At 44.3% G+C, this 24,719-nt stretch overlaps 1 protein-coding gene across 1 annotated transcript in view; it reads right to left on the minus strand.

The window, feature by feature from the left end:
* Positions 1–1,981: 1,981 nt before the first annotated feature.
* The window catches only part of frmpd3 (FERM and PDZ domain containing 3), a 38,216-nt gene continuing 15,478 nt past the window's right edge, over positions 1,982–24,719 (minus strand). The window contains exons 7-15 of the mRNA XM_014213170.2: positions 23,274–23,405; positions 22,869–22,988; positions 22,293–22,429; positions 19,919–20,045; positions 15,294–15,383; positions 14,786–14,965; positions 10,303–10,438; positions 8,504–9,472; positions 1,982–7,364 (exon numbers count right to left, since the gene is read on the minus strand). Of these exons, the coding sequence (XP_014068645.1) occupies positions 4,495–7,364; positions 8,504–9,472; positions 10,303–10,438; positions 14,786–14,965; positions 15,294–15,383; positions 19,919–20,045; positions 22,293–22,429; positions 22,869–22,988; positions 23,274–23,405 (4,761 nt within the window). The 3' untranslated portion in view covers positions 1,982–4,494. The remainder of the gene's footprint in view (positions 7,365–8,503; positions 9,473–10,302; positions 10,439–14,785; positions 14,966–15,293; positions 15,384–19,918; positions 20,046–22,292; positions 22,430–22,868; positions 22,989–23,273; positions 23,406–24,719) is intronic.

Below are 24,719 nucleotides of genomic sequence, written 5' to 3' on the forward strand. Positions count from 1 at the left end.
CAATCTCTAGCCACTTTAATAATAAAAAATTGGATGTAATAAATGTATCACTAGTCACGTTAAACTATGCCACTTTATATAATGTTTACATACCCTACACTACTCATCTTAAATGTAGATACTGTACTGTATACCATCTACTGCATCTTGCCTATGCCGTTCGGCCATCACTCATCCATATATATTTATATGTACATATTCGTATTCATTCCTTTACACTTGTGTGTATAAGGTAGTTGTTGTGAAATTGTTAGATTACTTGTTAGATATTACTGCATGGTCGGAACTAGAAGCACAAGCATTTCGCTACACTCACATTAACATCTACTAAGCATGTGTATGTGACAAATAAAATTTGATTTGATTTAGATTTGTCTCAATCCAACACATTCGCCTTGTCGCCCTTCCGCATCTGTGATGGAAAATGGCAGAGCTACAGCTTTGTTTGTCAAACCAGGAGACATCCCGAAAGTCGGTCTTCTCACAAAAACATCTGTATCATGGGCACTCTATAGAAAGGGGAGACTCTCACAAACACAAAGGTGTTCTCCATTTCGATCTACGACCCACACAATCCCCACAAGACTCGTCGGAAGTTGGTAAAGCTGATGTGCCAACTTTTGTCTGTAGTGTCCGAAACATTTGGGCTACAAACTAATATGACCCCACTGTAGAAAGGGGAGACGCTCACGAACATGATGGCGTTCTCCCTACAAGTCTCACAGGACGGGTCTAAAGGTAACCCATACAAATGAATGGAAGAATGGAGGTAGTTTTTTGCCAACAAAAATAAGGGGTTAAATATGTTAATAAATATATATTTAGATATTATCTGAGCTTTCTTATAACTTCCAGAAATAGGACAGACACTTATGTTATTCAATGCGTTTCAAAAGGCCAAATTCAATATTTTATCAAATATTTGTTTTCATTTTTTTGGGGGGGGGGATACCTAAATGCGTCCTAAAATTCCAAATCAAATAGCTAAATGATCCATGGTATGTTCTTCTGGGAAAAAAATCCATATGTCAGCTCTGAACCCCTCTCACGGTTTAGACTTTTAAGAAATTAACACGTATCGCTTACCGTACAGTTTTGGAAGCATAAGGACCTTATCTTTCATATCAGCGAGAAATAATTTTCAAAAGGTTCAATTGATACACCTTGATAGGGTTAGCGTTCCCAAACGGCCATATCTCCATGTTACAGAGAGTGTTTGCGGAAGACAGAGGGATCACATGTGCTAATTAGCTTTCAAGCATACTACGAATACCTGTGTGTAATGGAAGAAGGCCGCCAGAAAGGTGCTGTTACACTGAAAAATACTGTTGGCTGCAACTGTGATGAAGACGTTTAAAACAGTGTACAGCAGTGGAGAATGCTGAGGGGAGGACGGCTCATAATAATGGCTGGAACGGAGGATTTCATATTTTCTGAATATTCTCAGGTGTTTTGGAGTACTGCCTGCAATTGCACACAAATGTTTAATGACAAGAATGAAGAAAGTATGGCCAAGTAAAGGTTAGTGGAAAATATCCTGAGTAGGGCTAAAGAGCAGCCTATGAAGAGGTTTAGCTCTGCTGCAGAGGTTTAGCTCTGCTGCGGAGGTTATGTCTACATTGCTAATATTATGCCATGTTCTCTGCAGTAATGTGTTGGCAACGAGTGAAGTTTGGGTTGACATAAAATAGCCTTCAAGCTTTTGGAGTGATATGCTTAGTGACTGAGCAACATGTTCTCTGAATGTAGCCCGACAATAGAGGCCACAGTAATCTAGGCCAGAATTTTCGAGAAGGACAACATGGATTCGTAGCTACGTGGCTACTTCTGCCCAATGCTCGGTAAGGAAAAGGAAATCTCAAGTAAATCTATTTCATATTAATTTGGAAGTGAATGTCAGATGAGGCCCAAATAACTTGAATGTATCAAACACACATTTCAATCTACACCTAATGTAAATGTGACGTTTCCAAACTGAAGATTATAACTTCAAAACACTTTATTGCTCTTTAAACATGAGACAGGTTATACAGACAGAAGAACACAGTGAAGACAAGATTATTGACAAATAAATACTAAGTAAATAAATAAGTGCAAACAAACACAGTGGAATAGGCCATGAAACATAGGTTCATTATGTTATGGAACATAGGTCCATTACGTTATGGAACAAAGGTCCATTACGTTATGGAACATAGGTCCATTACGTTATGGAACATAGGTCCATTACGTTATGGAACAAAGGTCCATTACGTTATGGAACATAGGTCCATTACGTTATGGAACAAAGGTCCATTACGTTATGGAACAAAGGTCCATTACGTTATGGAACATAGGTCCATTACGTTATGGAACATAGAGACACATTCACGAATATGGCAACAACGCAACTCAACAATGACAACCACACAATATATTTGTATATTATCATTACGTCAAAAACGAAATGTTTGAAAACATTTCCAGGTGGTCTTGGTGAGAGAATGTTGCTTGATACAGTAAATATTTTGTTTTTATAAAAATAAACATGTCCCATGCTTTATACTCATTATATACTCTTAAAATATACGTTTTCGCTATTAGTTTTCTATGGAACATAACTACTATAAATGATACGGTACAGACATGTTTTGTCTTTTTTTACAAAACGGTGAAGAATTCGGAACCAATCTTCACACGTCAGTTAGTAATTTAAAAGTGTTTTCCAGGTTCACAAATATTCCAACTGTTTTACAATATTTACATCTTGAGTGTAGAATAACACAACTCCGCATAAAGAATTTCCATTGCAAAACATTATTGGCATAAGTAGCCTCCTCATATTTTTGTGGGTGTATATTCTTTCTTTCTCACTTCATAAAACTAGTAGTAACACTGTACCTGCCAACACCACTTGTAACTTGACCGTTTCTGCTTCTTGTAACTCCAAGAACAAAGGTAGAATTGGGGAAACATGCAAGACAGTAGTGCAGTGAAAGAATTCACGTGGCCTGGTATGAATAGTATCCTGTCAGAGTATAACAGTTATGGACAGAGTCTGAATAGTTTCTGTTGAGGTTAGCTGTAGGCTGCTTCGATCTCTGTGGTTTGACAACAGGATGAGACAGAAAGACGTTTTCAGACAGAAAACACAGGTGTCAGTTTTATTAAAATACATAGAAAACTACTTTGTGTGTTAGTGATTTATATATATCTCCTGTATTGCACAAGGGATAACAGCACATATAGAGAGCAAAAAGTATAACCCCATTGAATTGTTTGTGACACAGAATCCTGTAAAATAATTGTAGAGAAGAATATAGCAACTTGAATCTTTTGTAAGATGAAATAGTTTATAAAATGGAAGGTGTATGAGGAGTTTGTTTTCTAGAGCAGTGTTCAGTTGACTGAATGTAAACAAAACATGAACTTAGAGCATGTGTGAGCGGGAGCAAATGCTGAAGGTTGTGCAAAAGTCGAAGGCTAAGCTTGCTAAAGTAGATCTCTCATTTACAAGTGTTGATGTGCCGGTTTAGTGTGGATTGTGATTGTCGTGTGTGAGTACTGTGTGTGTGTCTCTAACCAAGACAGCAATTTGAGGTTGACTACACTAAATACTGCAGAGTGGGGCTGCCTTCATTTCCTTCATGAAGAACATTGATCCTACCCAGCTGATTGGTTAGCCACTAGTGAGTTAGCGTTTCTGTTATATCTGCTCACACTAGGTGTTACATACCTGTGGTTTTATTCTACCGGTGAGTAATTGGGCCCCATGTCTGTTTTATATCAACCCAATTCAAATGTGTGGATTTTCCAATCTTACAGGAGGTACAATTTCCAACATTGTGAATGTGATATTGTTGAGGTGCAGGTCATGGCATTGTCCGGATGACCAACAGAACTTATTGTGTCACAACAGTTAGAAAATGTAACAAACAAACACGTCAACTACTAACCCAGGCTTTGGACTACCTAATTCACAGAATTCGCTACTTTGACGTTTTCTCTGCGGTATTTTTGCCCAGAGCACATTAAAATGTCTTTAGATTTATTGTAGATGTATTACTCTTTATATTTGTTATACTCAATATCATTTTATATATTATTTTCATTATTTTTATTCTCCACAAAATGGTATACTTTGCTAAAAAGATACAACTCAAATATACATAGAAAAGAATGAGAAGGACCTCTGTAATGTGAGAGTTGGCATGGAGGAGTGGTTAGCCCTGTTTTCACCCAGCATTTCAGAGGTGTAGGTCCTTGCACCTTTTGTATAGCGGTGCCCAGGCGTCTGTCTCTTATGCTAGAACACCACAGGGCCACTCTAGGCTGCAACTGCCACAGCCCCTGTAAACGCATAATGGAGCAGTTGCATTGCGGTTTTTGCTGAGGATGGATCATTGCATGTCCTGTAAACAATAAATAACTACTGGGCATTAAGAGTGTGGACTCAGCCACCCACACTCCCAACTGTCATATATGATTATTTACTAACTTACCCCTTCTTTGTCTCTACTGGGTAGGCAGGGTTTTGATTGGGCGAGAGAGGGAGCCCATGTTAGTGGTGATTGTAGTAACTTGGGGACTCACACTCTTGTTAGGCAGACTACTGGAGTGGCCCATCGCCTCCTCGGCTGCACGCAACAGCAAAGTGTAATTGATAGCAACCTCTTCAACCTTCCGCAGCAGCTGCAGCCTTTGGGCCTCTGAACGCACCCCTCTAACCAGCTTGATGAATGTCTGAGTCAGTTCGCAGAGGACCAGGAAGCTGGCCGTAACAACGCTCAGCATGCGAGTGGGGCTCTTCTCGACGCTCGCCACCCGCCTGCACGCCGCCCTGAACTCCTTGAAGCGCACTGCCAGCTCCTGCTTGTACTCGGCGATCCGGGACGGCTGTAGGCGTGATTCGTTATCCACCTGGGGAATGTTAGCGCACTGTCGCAGGATTGCTAGCAGCTCATTAGCATCCAGCTGAGCATTGAGAAAACCGTCCGGCAGGCTGAACGTCTTCCCTTGCAGGGATTCGACCCTCGCCAGGCTCCCCTCCAGAGTCCCACAGGCCCGGAGGTCGATCTCCTGTGTCTGCGGCTCCTCTTCTTCTTCTTCCTCTACTTCCTCCTCCTCCTCCCCGCTGCAGCCCTCAGCATGGAGAACCTGGAGCGTTTTGCTGACAATGGGCAAGGTCTGAGAGCCCAGTTGCATCCCGGGCAGGACCTGGAGGGTGGTGGAGTAGGAGAGCTCTTCTTTCTCGCTGCTCTCATCTGCCGCCTCACACTTCCTGTAGCAGAAACAGAAGGAGCAGCACTTCTCCTTGTCGTCACTGTCCTCGCTAGGCAGCCCCAGCAGCATCTCCGTCGGCGCCCCCTCTCTGCTCTCCCTCAGCAGCTCTTCTCCCTGGATGAAGAACACTCCTTTCTTCCCCTTTGCCTCTGCAGCAGTCGTGTGAGTTTGAGTTTGATTGTGAACGGGCTCCACGGTTGTTGGAAGCCTCAGCCCTGCGGCCCTCACTCGCTCCATCTCCTTCTCCAGGTTCTTGGCTTTGGGTTTGACCTCGGTGTACAGCTGGGTGCCTTCAGCGTTGTCCACCTCTCCGATGCTATACCGCCTCTGGAGCTTCTTGTACTGCGGGGCGCCCATGCAGTCTGGTGTGCGAGACGTGCAGGTGGGCAAGCAGGAAGCCTGCTCCCCCCTTGGTTCCCGTGACTCCAGACTGGTCGAGCGGATTCGGGTGGTCTTGATCTCTAAGGTCTCAGGTCTCCTCTGACCTCCCTGGAGGTGAGGGGTTTTGGAGGTCGCTGGAGGGCTCTTGGAGCGGGGTCTCTCTCTACCTCTATGCTGCTGTGTCTCTGCAGTTGAGCCGACCGGCGTATCAGGCAGCCGGATGCCTCTGCACATCCTCTTGCAGTCGCAGCTGCGGCGTTGTTCTCTGGAGATTCCAGGGGCTTTTAGCACAGGACTTGTAAGGAGCTGGCAAGCACATGGGGTGCATGAGGGGACTGGCGAGGATCCCTGGGGTAGGTACTCGCCCCCAGACGACTTGGGCTTCAGAAGTTCTTCCAGAAACTCTAACTCGTACTGCCGGACCTTCTGGAGCTGGGCTCGGCGCTCATCAGTCTCCCGCCGAATCCGAGCTGGGAACGTGGCCGACAGAAGGTTCTTGATACTTAGGAAGGGAGCGCTACGCTGGGCCTTCCCTTTACCGCCACCCTGGTACTTGCTGTCGGCAGATGGGAGAGTGGAGACCTTGTCCACAGAGCAGGTAGGGTGTGTGGGGTCTCCCAGGAGAGGTAATGTCTTCGGGGGGCATTTATGTGGCTCAGCTTGAGCTTTACCCTGAGACCTCTCTGCCTTGGCCTCTGCTGCTTCCTTCCTCTCAGCTTTCACAGGAATGTGTGGGGACTGGGAGTACTTGGTTGGAACTTGGGGTCTTGTCTTGGCCAAGACGGGGTCTGCTCCTGCTCCTCCTGCTGCTCTCGCTGCGCTCTCTTTGCTGCTGGCCAGTTGGAGGCCTTTGGCACAAAGACGCTCATCATCTGTAGGGGAAGAGGAGTGGAACACCACCACCTTCTGGGTATGTGGATCCTTCAGTCTTAGCTGTGGCCCGGGTTCTCTAACTGGGCACGTGCAGAACAGGTCATCAATTGGAAAGAGGTCTTTAGAGCTTGAAGGCTTGATGGTCTTGCTAGAGGCAGTCTCGGCATCTTGGCACATGTTTGTGGGGCAAACCTTGGCGGAGGCAGTTCTGTCCACAGGCAAGAGAATGGGTAAGGCTTTGTTGGTAGTGTCCGGGCTCAGCTGCTCAGACTTCTTCCCCTTGACCCCCGCAGAGAAATTCGGGCTTAGTTTGCCCACAGCAGTACCGGGCGACCTTTGATCCTTGCCGACCTTAGGTGCCTGCCCTGGATCGGAGACTTTCAGCTCCTCAGGTGACTTCGCAGGGCGGTCTGGGGTGCACGCTTTGGTGGGCTCTGGTTTTGCCTTCTTGCCTTCACTCGGCTCACTCTGCGTTGGGTCTTGGGTAACGTCACTCCTCTGCTCCACTGTGCTGAGAGCTGGACTGGCAGTCTCCTGACCAGGGCTAAGCTTTAGGGGAACAGTCTTACTGAGGATAGCTGGTTTCGAGGGGAAGCCGCCGCGGATCTGACCCATGGAGAACGCACCGCCTCCAATAGTCTGGGTGGTGCAGCCTGGTATGGCCAAGGGGAAGTCTCTGCGACTGAAGATACGCTCCTTGTTGATATGGTGGGCCAGCAGGTAGGCCTGGTTCTGGTGCTGCTTCATGGCCGACACCATCTCTGAGACGTCTGTCAGCTCAGAGGAGTTGGTCTCGTGCCCTGAGTCTAGCGATGACTCAGGCGTAATGGCCGCCAACACAATCAACCCTATGGAAAGAAAGAAACACAAGACACTATAAGGGTCACACGGACGTCAGACAATATCACAGACAGATGGAAAACAGTCATTGATTTCTGAAAGATGGCACATCAAATACACTGTTTCTAAGTACTTACACTTGTAAAAATCTCTTGATGTTTCTTTTAAAGCTCTGCTAACCGTCTCTGAGCAAAACCTTGTTTTGCATCAAACTGAATTTTAATCAATACTGAGTAAACTCTTGTTTTTCTCTCGCTATCAAAAGATACAACACAAGAGACTATGTTCAGTGTCAAGCAGTGTGCTGTCAAGCCAGCCCTAATTCATCAGGGCATGAACTCACAAGATGTCTAAAGTGTTCCACAGGGATAGTGGCCCATGTTGACTCCAATGCTTCCCACAGTTGTACACACGGGAAACTGTTGAGCATGAAAAACCATGAAGCATTGCAGTTCTTGACACACTCAAACCAGTGCGCCTGGCACCTACTATTATACCCCGTTCTAAGGCACTTAAATCTTTTGTCGTGCCCATTCACCCTCTGAATGACACACATACACAATCCATGTCTCAAGGCTTAAAAATAATTCTTTAACCTGTCTCCTCCCCTTCATCTACACGGAAGTGTACAAAACATTAGGAACACCTGCTCTTTCTATGACAGACTGACCAGGTGACAGATATGATCCCTTATTGAAGTCACTTGTTCAATCCACTTTAATCATTGTATGTGTGTCATTCAGAGGGTGAATGGGCAAGACAAAATATTTAAGTGCCTCAGAACGGGGTATAGTAGTAGGTGCCAGGCGCACTGGTTTGAGTGTGTCAAGAACTGCAATGCTTCAGGGTTTTTCACGCTCAACAGTTTCCAGTGTGTACAACTGTGGGAAGCATTGGAGTCAACATGGGCCAGCATCCCTAAGGGAAAGCTTTCAACACTTCCATGCCCTGATGAACTGTAGAGGGCAAAAGAGGGTGCAACTCAATACTACTGTTTTGTACACTCAGTGTATAAAAATATTTCAAAGTGCGACTTAGTAGTCACTGTGCCCTAAAATGAACCATTAGCACTGAAAGGAGCCCTTGGTGGTTAGATTAGACTCTCTATATGAGAAGAAGTCCATATAGCATGAAACGGCATGTTGACCTGTGGTCTGAGCTGGCTGTTGGGGGTGATGGGGGAAGTCCTCTGATGCAGCTAGGGCCTCCAGGGCCTGCAGAGTGGACACCAGAGCATCATCCAGCTCCTGGGCATGGTCCCGTACTGTCCTGGTGGCCACGTTGTCTATCAACGTCACTGGGACATCCTCTGGAGCTGGTACCACTTCCTTGGAAGAAGCCTTGGCAGAGCTCTTGCTGACTGCAGCCCCAGTTGCAGGGCTTGGACGGGTGACGGGGTTGGGTCGAGAATTCTTTCCTCTCTTGGCCTCATCTTCATCCGAGCTGTTGTCCCTGAACCCAGGTGGAGGAGCAGCAATGGCCGGATGGGGCAGCTGCAGCTTTCTTCCTACGTCCTCCACCTCTTCTTCCTCCTCCTCTTCATTCCCCGGGGGAGGCAGGGCCATCAGGTCTACTGCACCTCCATCGCGGGAGGCACAGGCGCTGGAGCAGTGCTTTGACGAGGCGCCGCTGTGTCCACCGTTCAAGGCCACAGCCACAGCCACTCCCTCTGCCCTTAACCTGGCCTTGCAGGAGTCACAGAAGAACCGTGTAGTTCGCTGGGACTGCCCCATGGTTTGGGCTCTGCTCCTGAAGGTCACTGAGCTCTCCTGGACGGGGCTTTCTGGCCTCCCGGCGATCGTCTCTGTTTTCTGCAGCGTCGGGTCAGACTTGGTACGGGGCCGCCCTGGTGCCTCTTGGGAAATTAAGTTCTCGTTGACGTCGAGCTCGGGTTCTGCCTGCATTTGGAGCTCCTGCAGCTGTTGTTGCTCCCGGAGATGGATGTGGCATAGACCCAGGTGTTGGGACTCTGCGTGCAGTGGGGCGGCAGCTGTCTTCTGAGACTGGGACCCTGGGTCCCTCGTATGGGGTCTTTCCCTCTCGTCCCCTCGTCGGTCCCCACTGGACGCCACTGTGGTGCCGGAGCGCGGGTGGGCGTGGTGGGAACCTCTGTAATCTGCGGACAGAATTTTCAGAGCAGTTGAGAGGCTGAGAGGTGAGGAAACGCATGGGAGGATGGAGTGGGTCCTTATGGGAAAATAGAGGCGAAGGCTGGTGGATTTTTTTCAGTGATAGATGCTGGATACTGGAGTTGGAGGTAAGTCTGGTGGGATGTTATGGGACGTAGCGGCCTTCCTCTCATGCAGGCACACCAGCACAGCAGATGGAAACAGAGCTGTGCATGTTTGAATATTACATGTATATTTCACAGAAAAAAAGCAAGGTAAAACCACAAAATGTTACCCTACGCAAGGAAAAGGGAGAGAATAGTCCGATGAAGATGAGATCTCAGGATGGAGATGGGAGGAGCGACAGCAGAGGTGATTGGTAGCTGTTGATATGGTTTAGGTCCAGATGCACATATTCATTATGGAGAAGCAGGTCTCAGTTCAGTTGGATTGAGTAGAGTTGGTTGCAGTATAATGGTTTACATGCAATGCCTCATACTTGCAGACACACACTAAAACCTGTAAATGGAATCCTTGAGATTGAAACTGATATTCAGTTAACGTGGCTTTGGATACTGAGTTTGGATACTGAGTTTGGATGTTGAGTTTTATTGATAGAAAATGTAGCCAAAGCAAAGAGTATGGAAAGGATTTTAACCGTAAATGAAAAACATTTTCAGTTTTATCTAAAGCTAATAATAATGGAATCTCTATAACAACCTCCCGAAACACTAGACTTACAGATCCATTTCTTAAACATCAACAGATATTGTAAATATATAGTTTCATTGCAAGTCCTAACTAGCAGTATAAATCAAGGAGGTGACTACTAACATACCTGCCTTGATCATATAAGACTGACCAGGTGTCCGGTAGTAGATGGTTCGTTTGGGATCCACAAACAGCTTGTAGTAGCCGGAGATGAGACAGGCGAAGTTACTGGCATCAGGCCACTCCATCAACAGGACCAGAGGCTGCAGGGAGCAGAGTGGATAATTAAGATTTAGATGTAGATTCCTTTATTGTCCAATTGTACACAAGGCCCAACGGAAATGTGTCTTCTGCTTTATCCAATGATGTACAGTGCATTAGGAAAGTATTCAGACCCCCTTGACTTTTTCCATATTTTGTTATGCTACAGCCTTATTCTAAAAATTATTACATTATTTTAATTCCTCATCAACCTACACACAATACCACATAAAGTGAAAACAGGTTTTTAGAAATTGTTGAAAATGTATAAAAAATATAAACAGAAATATCTTATTTACACAAGTATTCAGACCCTTTGCTATGAGACTCAACAATGAGCTCAGGTGCATCCTGTTTCCATTTATCATCCTTGAGATGTTTCTACAACTTGATTTGATTCCACCTGTGGTAAATTCAATTGATTGGACATACGGTCCCACATTTGACAGTGCATGTCAGAGCAAAAACCATGCCATGAGGTCGAAGGAACTGTCCCTAGAGCTTCGAGACAGGATTGTGTCGGGGCACAGACCTGGGGAAGGGTACCAAACATTTCTGCAGCATTGAAGGTCCCCAAGAACACAGTGGCCTCCATCATTCTTAAATGGAAGAAGTTTAGAACCACCAAGACTCTTCCTAGAGCTGGCCACATGGCCAAACTGAGCAATCAGGGGAGAAGGGGCTTGGTCAGCGCGGTGATCAAGAACCCGATGGTCACTCTGACAGAGCTCCAGAGTTCCTCTGTGGAGATGGGAGAACCTTCCAGAAGGACAACCATCTCTGCAGCACTCCACCAATCAGGCCTTTATGGTAGAGTGGCCAGACATGACAGCCCACTTGGAGTTCACCAAAAGGCCCTTAACGGACTCTCAAAACATGAGAAACAAGATTCTCTGGTCTGATGAAACCAAGATTGAACTCGTTGGTCTGAATGCCAAGCGTCTCATCTGGAGGAAACCTGGCAACATCCCTATGGTGAAGCAGGGTGGTGGCAGCATGATGCTGTGCAGATGTGTTTCAGTGGCAGGAATTAGGAGACTAGTCAGGATCGAGGAAAAGATGAACAGAGCAAAGTACAGAGAGATCCTTGATGAAAACCTGCTCCAGAGGGCTCAGGATTTCAGACTTGGGCGAAGGTTCACCTTCCAACAGGTCAATGACCCTGAGCACACAGCCAAGACAACGCAGGAGTGGCTGTGATAGAAAAATGACATATTTACCTGGTTTGCTTGATATTAATAGTTAGCAATAATAGTTAACAAATAGGATATTTCTGTTTTGTTTAATTCTGTGTTTTCATGGGCTCCACTCTAGTTCCCTGCAGCTAATTTGGACGTATGGTCACCAGAGATGACTTGAGCTGACAAATTAGTTAACGACTGCATTACGTAGACAAGATGTGTTGGGTGTAACCGAGATAGAGATAGCCAGGAGGAGTTTAGAACAATTCCTCATTGCTCAAAATCATCCTTGCATCTGGGAAACTAAACCAGAAGGGGTTAAGACAACAACCCACGTGCAGATAACAACAGGATGAACCCAGAGTGGCTTATGATGCTCCTTGGTCTGCATGAGGGGGGTTGAACCAACCATGACTGAGCATTGTTAGTGTCAGCTATATATAGGACTCTGCATTTGTGTAAAGGTTAGGGTACTCGGTCCAACACTCAAGGGTGGGAGGGTCGACCAGCCTCATTATTGCAATAATTAATTGATATTAAATAAAGATAATTGTCATTTCTTCAAATAATCTCTTTCAGTACTGAATTTCCACGACACAAGTCTCTGAATGTCCTTGAGTGGCCCAGCCAGAGCCTGGACTTGAACCTGATCAAACATCTCTGGAGAGATCTGAAAATAGCTGTGCAGCGACGCTCCCCATCTAATCTGACAGAGCTTGAGAGGATCTGCAGAGAAGAATGGGAGAAACTCCCCAAATACAGGTGTGCCAAGCTTGTAGCGTCATACCCAAGAAGACTCAAGGCTGTAATCGCTGCAAAAGGTGCATCAACAAAGTTTTTTATTTATTTTATTTATTTCACCTTTATTTAACCAGGTAGGCAAGTTGAGAACAAGTTCTCATTTACAATTGCGACCTGGCCAAGATAAAGCAAAGCAGTTCGACAACATACAAAAACACAGAGTTACACATGGAGTAAAACAACATACAATCAATGATGCAGTAGAAGAAAAAAATAAATAAGACTATATACAATGTGAGCAAATGATGTGAGATAAGGGAGGTAAAGGCAAAAAAATGCCATGGTGGCAAAGTAAATAAAGTATAGCAAGAAAAACACTGGAATGGTAGATTTGTAGTTTGAAGAAAGTTCAAAGATAAAATATAAATAATATGGTGCAAAGGAGCAAAATTAATAAAATAAATAAATACAGTAGGGGAAGAGGTAGTAGTTTGGGCTAAATTATAGATGGGCTATGTACAGGTGCAGTGATCTGTGAGCTGCTCTGACAGCTGGAGCTTAAAGCTAGTGAGGGAGATAAGTGTTTCCAGTTTCAGAGATTTTTGTAGTTCGTTCCAGTCATTGGCAGCAGAGAACTGGAAGGAGAGACGACCAAAGGAGGAGTTGGCTTTAGGGGTGACCAGAGAGATATACCTGCTGGAGCGCGTGCTACAGGTGGGTGCTGCTATGGTGACCAGTGAGCGGAGATAAGGGGGGACTTTACCTAGCAGAGTCTTGTAGATGACCTGGAGCCAATGTGTTTGGCGACGATTATGAAGCGAAGGCCAGCCAACGAGAGCGTACAGGTCGCAGTGGTGGGTAGTATATGGGGCTTTGGTGACAAAACGGATGGCACTGTGATAGACTGCATCCAGCTTGTTGAGTAGGGTATTGCAAGCTATTTTGTAAATGACATCGCCGAAGTCGAGGATTGGTAGGATGGTCAGTTTTACGAGGGTATGTTTGGCAGCATGAGTGAAGGATGCTTTGTTGCGAAATAGGAAGCCAATTCGAGATTTCACTTTGGATTGGAGATGATTGATGTGAGTCTGGAAGGAGAGTTTACAGTCTAACCAGACACCTAGGTATTTGGAGTTGTCCACAAATTCTAAGTTAGAACCGTCCAGAGAAGTGATGCTGGACAGGCGGGCAGGTGCAGGCAGCGATCGGTTGAAGAGCATGCATTTAGTTTTACTTGTGTTTAGGAGCAGTTGGAGACCACGGAAGGAGAGTTGAATGGCATTGAAGCTCGTCTGGAGGGTTGTTAACACAGTGTCCAAAGAAGGGCCAGAAGTGTACAGAATGGTGTCGTCTGCGTAGTGGTGGATCAGAGATTCACCAGCAGCAAGAGCGACATCATTTATGTATACAGAGAAAAGAGTTGGCCCAAGAATTGAACCCTGTGGTACCCCCATAGAGACTGCCAGAGGTCCAGACAGTAGGCCCTCCGATTTGACACACTGAACTCTGTCAGAGAAGTAGTTGGTGAACCAGGCGACGCAATCGTTTGAGAAACCAAGGCTACTGAGTCTGCCGATGAGGATGTGGTGATTAACAGAGTCAAAAGCTTTGGCCAGGTCAATGAATACGGCAGCACAGTATTGTTTCTTATCGATGGCGGTTACGATGTCGTTTAGGACCTTGAGCGTGGCTGAGGTGCACCCATGACCAGCTCTGAAACCAGATTGCATAGCGGAGAGGGTGCGGTGGGATTCGAAATGGTCGGTAATCTGTTTGTTGACTTGGCTTTCGAAGACCTTAGAAAGGCAGGGTAGGATGGATATAGGTCTGTAGCAATTAGGGTCAAGAGTGTCACCTCCTTTGAAGAGGGGGATGACAGCAGCTGCTTTAGTACTGAGTAAAGTGTCTGAATACTTATGTAAATGTGATATTTCCGGTTTTTTATTTGTAGCAATTTGCTAAAATTGATAAAAAACTGTTTTTGCTTTGTCATTATAGGGTATTGTGTGTAGATTGATGAGGGGGGGAAAAAACAATTTAGTCCATTTTAGAATAAGGCTGTAACGTAACAAAATGTGGAAAAAGTCAAGAGGTCTGAATACTTCCCAAATGCACTATGTATTGGCTTTATCTCACCCCCTCCGAAACACACACATCTTCATACACAGAGGTTGGAGCAGGGATGGAAATGAGTTTGGAGGCTTCAACAAAGCATTTTACTGTATATTTAATATAATGACCATACCGGTACTTCAACTTGGTTTATCTCACAGGTTTGATTTAATTGAATTTGAAAGGAATTCTTCTGTGCAGCGAAAATCTATGTTTGGTACCATGGCCTACTAGTATGGTGCAATGAGTTCCACCCTGAGCTTCATAATGTCTTTCTAAATCTATAGTTGTACATGTGTTCAATCTGTCACATACCTTGGCCTCCTGTATGGCCACCTCTACACGGGCAACGCCCTGGTTCTCCCTGTGCAGCTGTATCTTAGCAACACGACTGAACTCTGTCAGAACCGTGGTCAGGTTGTTTTTGAGGTCGATCACATGACTGATGCCGTGCCGCGGACCCACCAGCAGTGTAGTGGCCGACTGCTTCTCATCCTGTGGATCAATTAGTCAATCAATCAATCAAACATTCTATCAACACAGAGAGAGCTCTGAATTCATGGAACAACAGCATAGAACTTAACTCAGAAACATGCATTCTTCAAAATTATATGTACTGTAGTATATATATACACATGTATGTAGATTCAGTTTGGAGTTGACTATACTTGTTATATCAGTTTGGATGTCTGGCCTGGGATGCTACAAGGCTACAGGAAAACATAAACATGAGCTGTACCTTGACATAAGAGAAATTCAGTGTGGGACTCATATAATGTGGGAATACGATATGGGCATGTTTATAAGAGAATGTTGCCATTACTAGTCCGACGGTGTGGAACAGCAAGCCTCCAAAGGGCGGAAGATCGTTGAGCACACGCATGTACTGCAGCTTTCCCTGGAGAGGAGGGACCTGTCAGTAGACACAACACAACACTCAAGGGCCCAGTCTCAACAGTCTCTAGTGGCTTCCTCTACTCGTCTCATCTCCTTGATCTGCACTAACATCACAGGTGAAATTAAAAACGTTGTTGTATTTGTATTTGTTTTTATTATGGATCCCCACCACTCTTCCTGGGGTCCAGCAAATTTAAGGCAGTTTATACAATTTTAAAAACAGTACAATACATTCACAGATTTCACAACACATTGTGTGCCCTCAGGCCCCTACTCCACCACTACCACATATCTACAGTACTAAATCCATGTGTATGTATAGTGCATATGTTATCATGTGTGTGTTTGTGTGTATGCATGTGTCTGTGCCAATGTTTGTGTTGCTTCACAGTCCCCGCTCTTCCATAAGGTGTTTTTTTATCTTTTTAAAAAAATCTAATTTTACTTCTTGCGTCAGTTACTTGATGTGGAATAGAGTTCCATGTAGTCATGGCTCTATGTAGTACTGTGCGCCTCCCATAGTCTGTTCCGGACTTGGGGACTATGTAGAGACCTCTTGTGGGGTATGCATGGGTGTCCGAGCTGTGCGCCAGTAGTTCAGATAGCTCGGTACATTCAACTTGTCAATACCTCTCATAAATACAATTAGTGATGAAGTCAATCTCTCCTCCACTTTCAGCCAGGAGAGACATGCATATTATTAATATTAGCTCTGTGTACATCCAAGGGCCAGACGTGCTGCCCTGTTCTGAGCCAATTGCAATTTTCCTAAGTCCTTTTTTGTGGCACCTGACCACACGACTGAACAGTAGTCCAGGTGGGACAAAACTAGGGCCTGTAGGACCTGCCTTGTTGATAGTGTTGTTAAGAAGGCAGAGCATCGCTTTATTATAGACATACTTCTCCCCATCTTAGCTACTACTGCATCAATGTTTTGACCATGACAGTTTACAATCTAGGGTTACTCCAAGCAGTTTAGTAATCTCAACGTGCTCAATTTCCACATGATTTATTATAAGATTTAGTTGAGGTTGAGGGTTTAGTGAATGTTTTGTTCCAAATACAATGCTTTTAGTTTTAGAAATATTTAGGGCTAACTTATTCCTTGCCACCCACTCTGAAACTAACTGCAGCTCTTTGTTGAGTGTTGCAGTCATTTCAGTCGCTGTAGTAGCTGACGTGTTGAGTCATCTGCATATGTCACATCTGCTCCTGCTACGCCCTCTGGTGTTCATCCGGTGTCTTCTTGACCTGCAGTTACTCCCCCTGTACTCTCTCTCTCTCCCTCTCCCTCTCCCTCTCTGTGTGATTGTGTGGTTGGAGACAGGTGTGCTGGAGTCAGAGCAGATCCCTACCAGCTGCAACTCGTTCCATATCAAGACCTCTACAAATACTAAGTCCTGCCACTTCCACTCTGCCAGATTGTAATCTCTGCTCATTACCGCTCTGTCTCTGGCTCCTGTTTCACATCTCACCACCCAACTACCTTGCTCTGGATTTTACTCACTACCACTACCTTGGATTCTCCTCAGGACCTGTTTCCCCTGTTCTACTCAGCCAACTCCAACCTCAGTCTCCACATCTGTTTTTTCTGCAACTTATCCAAGCTACCCCGGATCTGCACTCCATATCTCTCTGTGTAACAAATATTTTGGTTCATTCATCCCCGTTTCCTCATCTGAGTCTGCTCTTGGGTTCCCTGGTGTCGCTCCGCTTAACAACATACATAGACACTCTGGCTTTAATCAAAGTCAGTCGCATGTCATTAGTAAAAATGTAAAAAAGCAAGGGCCTAAACAGCTACCCTGGGGAATTCCTGATTCAGAAGTTTACTAAGGGTTGGTAACAGGTTGATTGGTCAGCTATTTGAGCCTGTAAAGGGGGCTTTACTATTCTTAGGTAGCGGAATTACTTTATCTTCCTTCCAGGCCTGAGGGCAAACACTTTCTAGTAGGCTTAAATTGAAGATGTGGTAAATAGGAGTGGCAATATCGTCTGCTATTGTCATGACTTCCACCGAAGGTGGCTCCTCTCCCTGTTCAAGCGGCGCTCGGCGGTCGTCGTCGCAGGTCTGCTAGCTGCCACCGATTCCTTTTAATTTGGTTTTGTCTGTCTTGTTTCACCTGTGTCTAGTTTAGGTTAATTAGTGAGGTATTTAATCTCGCCCTACCAGTTTGGTTTCGTGCGGGATTGTTTGTGTACCTGTCGTTGGTTTGGGTTGCGTTTTATTTTATTCTGTTAGACAGGTGTATTTTCTGGATTGTGTTCCGGATTATTTAGTGGGCTGCTGTTGTGGTCCTGTGCCTGTTCTCTGGATGGACTCTTTAATAAAAGCCTTCTCTATATATTTACTTTCCTGCGCCTGACTTCACACCCACCTCTCCTAGGGAGCATCTGACAGCTATTATCCTCAGTCATTTTCCATCCAGATGGTCCAACCCCGGTGGCTTGTCGTTGTTGATACACAACAATACTTTTTTCACCTCTTCCACGCTGACTTTTATAGAATTCAAAAGTACAATTCTTGTCTTTCAAAATTTGGTCCGATATACTTGGATGTGTAGTGTCAGCGTTTGTTGCTGGCATGTCATCCCTAAGTTTGCTTTTCTTGCAATGAAAAAGTAATTTGTAGTTTGCAATATCAGTGGGCTTTGATGAATCAGATGGCTCATTCAATGTTGTTTTTTTCACCAAGAATTTCATTTAACGTGCCCCAAAGCTTTTTACTATCATTTTTTATATAATTTCTTTGTTTCATAGTGTAGTTTCTTTTTATTTAGTTTAGTCACATGATTTCTTAATTTGCAGTACGTTTGCCAATCTGCCAGACTTAATTGCCATACATTTTGCCTCATCCCTCTCAACCCCACAATTTTTCAATTCCTCATCAATCCAAGGGGATTTAACAGTTGTTACAGTAATTTTCTTAATGGGCGTGTGCTTATTAGTAACTGGAAGAAGTAGTTTCATAAATGCGTCAAGTGCAGCGTTTGGTTGCTCCTCATTACACACCATGGACCAGCAAATATTATTTACATCATCAACATATGAATCATTACAAAACTTATTGTATGACCTCTTATACACTATATTAGGCCCAGCCTTTGGAACTTTGGTTTTCCTAAATATGGCTATTATATTGTGATCACTACATCCTATGGATTTGGATACTGCTTTAAAGCAAATATCTGCAGCATTAGTAAAGATATGATTAATACATGTTGATGATTTAATTCCTGTGCTGTTTGTAACTACCCTGGTAGGTTGACTGACAACCTGATCCAGGTTGCAGACACTGGTTACAGTTAGAAGTTTTTTCCTGAGTGGGCAGCTTGATGATAGCCAGTTAATATTTAAATCACCCAGAAAATATACTTTTCTGTTGAGATCACATACATTATCAAGCATTTCACACATATCATCCAGATACTGACTGTTAGCACTTGGTGGTCTATAGCAGCTTCCCACAAGAATGGGCTTTAGGTGAGGCAGATGAACCTGTAGCCATATTACCTCAACGGTATTTAACATTAGATCGTCTCTAAGCTTCACAGGAATGTGGTTCTGAATATAGACCGAAACACCGCCTCCGTTGGCATTTCTGTCTTTTCGGTAGACGTTAGAACCATGTATTGCTACCACTGTATCATCAAAGGTTTTATCTAAGTGAGTTTCAGAGATAGTCAGAATATAAATGTCATCTGTTACAAGCAAGTTATTGAATTCATGGACCTTGTTTCTTAGGCTACATATGTTAATATGGGCTATTTTTAGCACTTTTCTGGGTTGATTGATTGTTTTTAATGCTTTACTGGGAAGCCTATCAGAGATAGACTTACTCATGTTATTTACTTTGGAGCTGAAGTGGTCTTCCTACTATTGCACACCACCTCAGTGCTAACAGTGTAACTCTGGTTTATAGGCTTATGATTACTGCTTACAATAGCTGTAGAATAAACAGATGTATTCGGTGCAATTAGGGGTACATAAATTAAATTACTTGCATTGTTTGCCAATGCCCTAAGATCATGTACATTTAATGCAGCATTATGACGACTCATTGTAACAACGGTAGGGATTAACTGAGCTGGTCTTGGATCATTTACCAGTCATTGTTTCAACGCAGCCTTGAAATGCGAGTCCAGGAGTCAAGTTGGCATCCTCCATATTGCTTTCACTTATCTTGTGATTTCAGATCAGTGATGAAGGAGAGGAGACGAGAAGGAGAAGCCACTTAATACGGTTTAGATTCACCCAAGGATGACAAGACGGACACGGTCGCTAGCTCCTGCTATTGAGATTCACCCAAGGATGACCAGTGGATTCTCGCCTGCAATACTGTACATGTCCTGTTGGTGGCACTGTTTCGCCATGTAAAGGAGCACCAGCACACTGTTTAACCACGTTTGAAACGCCACAGCCAGTCAGAAGATTAACTGCGAGTGCAAGATGAAAGGTACAATGAATCTGAAATACTTAGTGTTATAGCTCTGCTGTATGTAGAGAATATTTACTGATCGGAAGGTCATTGTGTGACAGAGGAGAGATCACCTTGTTGCCTGAGGGAGGCAGATGCTGATAGGTCTTGAGCAGCTGTGACAGGGTCTTACACACATTCTTCTCCTTGATGGTGGGAAGTAGAGTGAGGGGGAGGAAAGGTTCCAGACCCCACTCCTTCCTGGGAATGGAGAGAAAGAAAGAGAGATGAGGAGAGCAAAGGGAGAGAGAAAGAGAGAGGGAGGGAGATGGTATAATGAGTCAGATGCTGACAGCTGTGGGACCATGTTTATCTCTCAGGGAGAGACCCCCAGGGAAAAACTCGAGGGCCACGTCCCAAATGGCACCCTATTCCCTTTATAGTCCTGTGGGCCCTGGTCAAAGGTAGTGCACTATATAGGGAATAGGGTGCCAGTTGGGACGCAGTCAAAGACTCAAGGAGCTACTGCTCCTATTTTCTGTCACACTGACAGGGTTGACAAGGCCCCCCTCAGAGTCAGACTCAGACAGGAGGCAGAACACTGGCTCTACTCTGTCTGTGTAACTGAATGCAATAAAATGCAATGACTTGCGATGAATGTCATTTCATTGTATTCCCTCACATACTATGTAGTTGTTTTCTTCTAGTTGAATGCACTGATTGTATGTCACTCTGGATAAGAGTATCTGCTAAATTAGTAAAATGAATGAATGTCTGTCTGTCAGAGTGAGTTAGTTATCTGGTATAATGTCTGTCTCTCAGAGTGATCTACACTACACAAAAATATAAACACATGCAACAATTTCAAAGATTTTACTAAGTTACAGTTCATGTAAGGAAATCATTCAATTGAAATAAATGAATTGGTCCCTATTCTATGGATTTCACATGACTGGGAATACAGCTATGCATCTGTTGGTCACTTGTAGGGGCATTGATCAGTAAACCAGTCAGTATCTGGTGTGACCACCATTTGCCTCATGCAGAGTGAAACATCTCCTTCACATAGAGTTGATCAGGCTGTTGATGGTGGGCTGTGAAATGTTGTCCCACTCCCCTTCAATGGCTGTGTGAAGTTGCTGGATATTCGTGGGAACTGGAATATGCACTGTTGTACACGTCGATCCAGAGCATCCCAAACATTTTCAGGCCATGGAAAAACTGGGAAGTGTTCAGCTTCTAGGAATTGTGTACAGATTCTTGTGACATAAGGCCGTGCATTATCATGTTGAAACATGAGGTGATGGTGGTGGATGAATGGCACAACAATGGGCCTCAGGATCTCGTCACGGTATCTCTGTGCATTCAAATTGACATTGATAAAATGCAACTGTTTGTTTTCCGTAACTTATGCCTGCCCATACCATAACCCCACCACCATGGGGCACTCTGTTCACAATGTTGACATCAGCAAACCGCTCGCCAACACGTCGCCGTACGCTGTCTGCCATTTGCCAGGAACAGTTGAAACTGGGATTCGTCCGTGAAGAGCACATTTCTCCAGCGTGCCAGTGGCCATCAAAGGTGGGCATTTGCCCACTGAAGTCGGTTACGGCGCGAAATTGCAGTCAGGTCAAGACCCTGGTGAGGATGACGAGCATGAAGATGAGCTTCCCTGAGACGGTTTCTGACAGTTTGTGAAGAAATTCTTCGGTTGTGAAACCCACAATTTCATGAGCTGTCCGGGTGGCTAGTCTCAGACGATCCTGCAGGTGAAGAAGCCGGATGTGAAGGCGGCTTATGGTAGAGAAATTAACATTAAATTATCTGGCAACAGCTCTGGTTGACATTCCTGCAGTCAGCATGCTAATTGCACGCTCCCTCAACTTGAGACATCTGTGGCATTGTGTTGTGTGTCAAAACTGCACATTTTAGAGTGGGCTTTAATTTTATACATGTGTAATGATCATGCTGTTTAATCAGCTTCTTGATATGCCACACTTGTCAGGGGGATGGATTATCTTGGCAAAGGAGAAATGCTCACTAACAGGGATGTAAACAAGTTTGTGCACAATTTGAGAGAAACATTTCTGGGATCTTTTATTTCAGTTCATGAAACATTGGACCAACACTTTACATGTTGAATTTATATTTTTGTTCAGTATAGTTATCTGGGAATGTCTGTCTGTCAGAGTGATCTAGTTAACTGGTAAGTTGGGGATATAAGGGAATTTTAATTCTAAAAGGAATTTATTGGTGTCAGAGTGACTTGAGCTCGTGGTTTGAGTGGTTTCTGCTTTTAATATTAGATGGATTAATTATGGATCATTCTGATATACTTTTAGAACTCAGCTGGATACCACACTTCAGCATATTAGAGCTAAGACATTTTTTATGAAACATAATGGAATACGGAGACATACATTTCGTTCTGTGAAGTGTCTGAGTAATGAGTCATGCAGCTGAGCGATCCATTTTGTCGTCAGACACACACACACACACACTTACTCCACATTCTTGAGCGAGATCTTCTGATTGGGTCTGGCCGATGACACTGTGATGTAGATATGAAGCGCTGCCAGCTGCAGTGTGACGTCAGACTTCCAGTCCATGCCGAAGCGCTCTTTGATGACGTCATTGCGACTCTGTGGTGGAGTGGGGGTAATGTCATGTTATTCAGGTTATACAGTTTTAGGTACAGCTATAACATAGATGGATTTCCTTGTCAGGAACTTCTTCCATCAATCTTCTTTATATGGGGGAGACAGAGAAATATTGAAGTTGCACTGATTGCTTCATTGATTTGTGTTGGACGAGACGTGAAACTGGTTTTGCTACGTCTATATACCATCTTGGTATGGCAGAATCTCTAGGGTGTGAAATGTACTGTAACTCCATTCTAGAATGAGATGGGGAAGGACATACATATGGAACTACTCATGTATGCCAGAGGTTCTAATCCTTCAGTTGGCTCAGCTGAGGGGCTCCACTGCAGAAAGAACCCCTTGACAATCCAAACAGAATCATGAGGTTTGTATCCATGGTATCCCCACCTGTAGAGGTACCTGAAGGCTGTATCCCTACCTGTATGTAGAGGTACTCGAAGGCTGCAGGGTCCCTCCTGAGCAGGTCTGCTGGGTCCTTGGGGAAGAAACAGATGCGAAAGAGACACTTCATCCCCTGGAAATACGTCCTGTGCACCACCTGAGGAGAAAGAGGGAGACGGCATGAATAACACCTATATCATAACAGCTTCCTTCCCAACATAGTAGAAAAACACAGCTAGTCATTGGAAGTTGATACCATGCCATATCGAGTGTAATGTAATCTATAGATTCTATTTCTATGGCCAAACTGCCATGGTGTAAAGGGATTTGTCCTTGGTAGTGATTCAGTCTGGTTTAACCAGGCTATATTACACCCACACTGCTCTTAGAATGACTATAACACGGTGATCAGGAGGAATACAGTAACTGTCGGCTCCCTTACATGTGAGAGCGGCTGGTTCTCCTGCAGCAGGTGCAGTCTCTGGTTCTGGTCTAGCCCACCTGACTCCAGCACCAGGGCAAAGTGCTCGATGTAACGCAGGGACAGGCGGTCCTGCAGGGACGAGATCACATCCTAGAGAGAGAGAAAGAAACGGGGAGAGATTTCTTTGGAGTTTATGGGTAGTGTCTATCTCTTGCAATGTTTATTCAATATTTAATGTCCTCCTGTGTTGTGATTTTTAACTGTGTGATGTTGATTTTTCTGCTTGTGGCACAAATAGACCAAACTATCCTGTTATCTTCTCCACTCAGGGTTCAGAGGTCATTCCTTATCTGCATTATGATGACCTGCCAGAGGAAAATAAGATATGGCTTTCTACGGGTCCACAATGGCACCCTATTCCCTATAATAGTGCACGTATTGTCAAAAGTAGTGCACTATGTAGGGAAAGGGAATAGTGTATTATTTCGGACGCATCCCATGTATCCATAATGGTCAGAGTAAATACAGGCGAGAGCTCTATTTGCTCTCTCACAGTGTTGCATTGGGATCAGTGTTCTGTACTACTAGCTAGGTTTCCATGGTGACAGATTTTCATGCGAATATTCTAAAATCCACAAAGAAAATATGTGCATTTTCCCACCAGTGGTGTTTCCACCAAACGGACTTGTGTAGGATAAAAGTCAGTATGTGATGACGTAGTGCACATACACAATCTACTTTTCCGCTTACGTTTTCATGTACTGAATACAAATCAAAAGTTTAATGTGTTTCCATCAGCTTTTTCAAATCTACCAATAGTTTTGTCACAAAAACAGTTGCGTTAAATAGCAAATGCGTCTACTCTGGTTTTGGTACCTGCGCTCTAGCCAACAGCTCACAGATACAGTGCTGGTAGCCTAGTCTACAATGAGATTATTATGGATATGAGCAAGAATATTAAAAATTTTCAAACGGCAGTTAAGCATCGATCATGAAACCAGAATACGACCCTCGATATTTATTGGAAATGAGCATCAAAATCACCCTGTGAAGTTCATAAATGATTTCATCTGTAGTGGAAGGACTACACACCATATCATCGTGTGACTCCAAGTTTACATCGATATGATGGTTATTATATAAATATTTATGCATGAATCCGTTTCCATCACAATTTCTCACATAATCAATTTTACTTACACAAAACTATCCCACCATGTCGAACGAACAAATGATCTGTCTACATTTGTACAATTGTACCGAAACTTCCTGTTCCCGTCACAGCTGTCGTGTTTTAAAAGAATTATAATTTTCTCTCTCTCTCTGTGTCTCTCTCTGTGTCTCTCTCTGTGTCTCTCTCTGTGTGTCTCTCTCTCTCTCTCTCTCCTGATCAAAAGTAGTGCACTATATAGGTAACAGGGTACCATTTGGGACTCAGCACTGAGTGTTCTTCTCTCTGCTTCT

This window comes from Salmo salar, chromosome ssa09 (genome assembly GCF_905237065.1).
Source record: "Salmo salar chromosome ssa09, Ssal_v3.1, whole genome shotgun sequence".
Taxonomy (NCBI): Eukaryota; Metazoa; Chordata; class Actinopteri; order Salmoniformes; family Salmonidae; genus Salmo; species Salmo salar.